This window comes from Epinephelus lanceolatus, chromosome 1, assembly GCF_041903045.1.
Source record: "Epinephelus lanceolatus isolate andai-2023 chromosome 1, ASM4190304v1, whole genome shotgun sequence".
NCBI classification, from domain to species: Eukaryota; Metazoa; Chordata; class Actinopteri; order Perciformes; family Serranidae; genus Epinephelus; species Epinephelus lanceolatus.
Window position 1 is genome coordinate 44,471,118 of NC_135734.1, and position 4,386 is coordinate 44,475,503.

The 4,386-nt window shown below is 41.0% G+C and overlaps 1 protein-coding gene across 1 annotated transcript; it reads right to left on the bottom strand.

Moving 5' to 3' along the window:
* Positions 1-557: 557 nt before the first annotated feature.
* Positions 558-3,799, bottom strand: LOC144464380 (uncharacterized). Its single transcript, XM_078171147.1, has 2 exons — positions 3,127-3,799; positions 558-3,029 (listed from the first exon to the last, which is right to left on the bottom strand). Exons 1-2 carry the CDS (start codon positions 3,296-3,298, stop codon positions 1,126-1,128), a joined length of 2,076 nt encoding a protein of 691 aa, XP_078027273.1. The 5' UTR covers positions 3,299-3,799; the 3' UTR covers positions 558-1,125.
* Between the last annotated feature and the right edge of the window lie 587 nt (positions 3,800-4,386).

Genomic DNA, 4,386 nt, shown 5'->3' on the forward strand with positions numbered 1-4,386 from the left:
CTGCCCGAAAGCCCTGTTTCTTCTTTTAACAGCCTCCCTACAGTTTGCATCCCACCATGGCACAGTCTTTTTACCTCTGCTCCCAGCACCCCTTGGTATACTTTCCTCTGCTGCTTGTACTATGACTGCTACCAGCTTGTTATTGAATTCATCCAAATCTGAGAAATCGTCTTTGTTTAACAGCTCACATTTATCCTTACATAGCTTTTGATGCACCTCACAATTTGCTTTATCTAATTTCCATCTTGGTAGTCTTAGATCCTCATCTTGGTGAACTTCTACTCCAGTCTTAATTATTACAGGGTAATGATCACTACCTATTGTTGATTTACTTAACACCTTCCATGTGGTAACACCAGCAACTTCTTCTGATACAAATGTTAAATCAATTGCACTTTCTGTGTTTTGCACACTATTATACCTGGTACCTCTCCCATCATTCATACATGCTAAGCTTTTATCCACAATAAGTTCCTCTATGACTTGCTCGTTAATCTAAGACATTTTAAAGGACCTGTAGACACCCTGACAAAAGATCACAGCAACAGGACAAATCTTCTGGGATCAGTTTATTACTGTGCTCACTGCAAAATCAGTCATACTTTTAATTACAGGTTCCGCTCACATTTTCATGGACAATATTTCCAAACTTTTTCATGACTTTTCAAGGACTCATCATGAAGAATTTTCTTTTTCTTTCCCCACTTGCCCGCCGTTTTTCAAACATCAGATTCAAACTCTATGTAAACATAATTGGCACACAGGAAGGGAGAGACAAACTGAGGGAGAAAATGACAAAACACACCTGATGGTAAACAAACATTGTCACACATTGACGTATATTAAAGCTACATTAAGACGCCAGCTGCAGAAAATAAATTTGCCATTATGTTACATTATATGGAGGGTTATCCACTGAAGATCACTCTAATAATTTCACTATACACAAACAAGTTCTGTGACTTATAATGATTTTGACTAATTTCATGACTTTTCCAGGATTTCCATGACTCTTGCAAGTATAAAATTCATTCAAACTTTAAAGTAGTCTCCTCCTTTTGTTCTTTATCTCACTAGTTAACTTTTCCAGACCTGCAATTTCAATTAAAATTCAGGATTTGGACTTCACTCCCCACTTTTCTTAGCATGCTTTATGGAACAGGCCTCTGAAAGCTCTGCCACATGTTTTGCATGTAAACAGTCTCTCTCCTGTATATGTGTGACTTCAACTGGAACCTCTGTGCTCAAGTCATGCACCTTTACACCTGTGTGCGTCCTCATGTGGACTGACAAGTTATTGCTAGATCTGAAGTGTTTCCCACATGTTTTGCAAGAATACGGCTTCTCACCTGTGTGAGTCCTCATGTGGACTAACAAGTGACCATTATGTCCGAAAGCTCTCCCACATACTTTACAACTATATGGCTTCTCACCCGTGTGAGTCCTCATGTGGACTAACAAGTCACCATTACGTATGAAAGCTCTCCCACATACTTTACAAGTATATGGCTTCTCACCTGTGTGAGTCCTCATGTGGACTAACAAGTCACCATTACGTACGAAAGCTCTCCCACATACTTTACAAGTATACGGCTTCTCACCTGTGTGAGTCCTCATGTGGCCTAACAAGTGACCATTACGTCCGAAAGCTCTCCCACATACTTTACAAGTATACGGCTTCTCACCTGTGTGAGTCCTCATGTGGACTAACAAGACACTATTACGTACGAAAGCTCTCCCACATACTTTACAAGTATACGGCTTCTCACCTGAATGAGTCCTCATGTGGACTAACAAGTCATAGTTACGTACGTAAGCTCTCCCACATACTTTACAAGTATATGGCTTCTCACCTGAATGAGTCCTCATGTGGACTAATAAGTCACCATTACGTACGAAAGCTCTCCCACATACTTTACAAGTATACGGCTTCTCACCTGTGTGAGTCCTCATGTGGCCTAACAAGTGACCATTACGTCCGAAAGCTCTCCCACATACGTTACAAGTATACGGCTTCTCACCTGTGTGAGTCCTCATGTGGACTAACAAGTGACCATCATGTCCAAAAGCTCTTCCACATACTTTACAAATATACGGCTTCTCACCTGTGTGAGTCCTCATGTGGCCTAACAAGTGACAATTACGTCCAAAAGCTCTGCCACATACTTTACAAATATACGGCTTCTCACCTGTGTGAGTCCTCATGTGGACTAACAAATGACCATTATGTCCGAAAGCTCTCCCACATACTTTACAAGTATGTGGCTTCTCACCTGTGTGGATTCTACAATGCCTTTTTAATACTGACTTCTCATTGAATCTTTTCCCGCAGGTCTTGCAAAGGAACGGCTTCTCACCTGTGTGGGTTCTTATATGAGCGCTCAATGCTGATGTGTCACTGAATCTTTTCCCACATGTTTTGCAAGAAAACAGCTTCTCACCTGTGTGGCTGTTCAGGTGTCTCTGCAATTTTGACTTGCACTCAAAATCTTTCCCACATATGTCACATTTTAAAGGCTTTTTACCTGTATTTAAGTTTATCACAGCAGAGGTGTGTGGACTGTTACTGTTCATTTCACTTTCATGATGTCTTTTCTCTGCTTGAAGCTCTGTGTTTCTAGTTGATCCTGAGTCTCCATGCTGGTATTCTTCCTCATCTTGGTGCTCAGCAACATGAGAGTTGTGACAGAGCAGCTGGTGCTCACCGTTTGGTATCACAGAGCTTATAACTGGAATTTTAAATACAGACTCTTTCTCTGCTACACTTTGAGTGTCATCATGAATGAAGTCCAGAGTCTGATCTTCACTGTGCTCACTTTCCTCATCAGCAGGAGTCAACATAAAGCCATCAGTCTCCTGCTTCACTACAAGCTGCTCTCCCTCCTGACTGCTGCACACTTCCTCCTCTTCCTCTTTAATGTGTGGAGGCTCTGGTTCCTCTTGGTCCACACTGGACTTCCTCTCCTCAATACAGAGCTGCTGCTCAGGGACAACCTCCTCCTCCTTACACACATGTTGCTGTGGGAGCTCTGGAGGGACACACAACAACACCAACAGCATACTAATGTCATGCTACAGCAAACATACACACATGCCAGTAAATTACTTCAATTAGGTTTCACCCACCTGTCCTGTGTAACTTTATTTCAGGCTTCAAAACGATATCCAACAGTCTGCGCTGACGATCGATCTCTTCCTCGTACTCGACGATGCTTCTTTGAAAAACTCCCAATATTTCTTCAGCAGCAGCAGTTAGTCGCTCGTTGACAAAATCTCTCAAAGACTCAACTGAACACATTGTTGTCTAATGTAGGCTACAGTAAATGTGGCTCGAGGTTTAACTCATAGATTAACCTCCCGAAGTTAACTCAGTCATTTGGGAAACGCGACTGCCGCCTTTGTTTGGTTTACTTCCGCTGGATGTTACACTATTAAGTTCCGACGGTGAAATACATGAGGTTTTCATGTGTTCCGCTTCCAATGGTTGGCAATTATAATTTCTAATATCAGTGTCCGGGCTGTAACAAGTAGTCTCAGTATCATTGATGGCTCATAAAAAGGCAGCAATAACTACACGGATATCTTTTTTTGTATTTAAAGGTCCGATATAATGCTTATTCATAGGTTCATACTTTCTATTTGGAGTTTCTACTAGAACCTGTTTTCATGCTTTAATTAAATAATATATATTATTTTCCTCATACTGTTGTAGCCGAGGGTTTATAGATGTCGCCTATACTGTGTAAAACTATAAAATAACAATTACGGAGGCTCCAGTTTCACACGAGGACCACTTTATTCCGTGCGTTTCCCAACAGTAATCTCCACAGCATCAACACTGTGGCAACACTTCCGCTCTCTGTTACGCCTTCAAAATAAGAGCTCAAGAAATATACTGTAATGACAGCTTATAATAGGAACTTAAAATCACTCTGGCAAGTCCATAAAAATAGGTTACACTGTCAACCTGAATGTACTCGTATTCACCCTAAGTCTGATCCGCTCAGTTTGACCACCCGTCTCTTGAAGCTCTTATCCTGAAAAAGCCCAGTCCGCTTTGATTGGTCAATTTTATCAAGTCTTGATGGCATTTTATTAAAATGTACTCTTTCAATCTCCTCCTGATGAGAATTTGTTCTTCGTTCATTTCGTGAACGCATCTTCACAGAAGTTTCAGGTGTATTTATTGATCCTCAGGTGTGATTTGAGTAAAAAAAAACATTTTAACCACACTCTCTTGACCATGACCCAGAACTGACATGTCTCCTACTTGTTTTTAAAACACAAGGCCACTTGACTGTGTGAGATCTTATATGCCTTTTTACTTGAGACACATCAAAGTTTCTTTTCCTGCAGGTTTTGGAGAGTTATGACTTCTATGGAGGT

Bases quoted from the DNA above. Each gene is read 5' to 3' on its own strand.
- LOC144464380 (XM_078171147.1), bottom strand. From the start codon at position 3,298: ATGTGTTCAGTTGAGTCTTTGAGAGATTTTGTCAACGAGCGACTAACT. The intron at 3,030-3,126 runs GTGGGTGAAACC...GTGTCCCTCCAG, and splicing joins AATAAAGTTACACAGGACAG to AGCTCCCACAGCAACATGTG.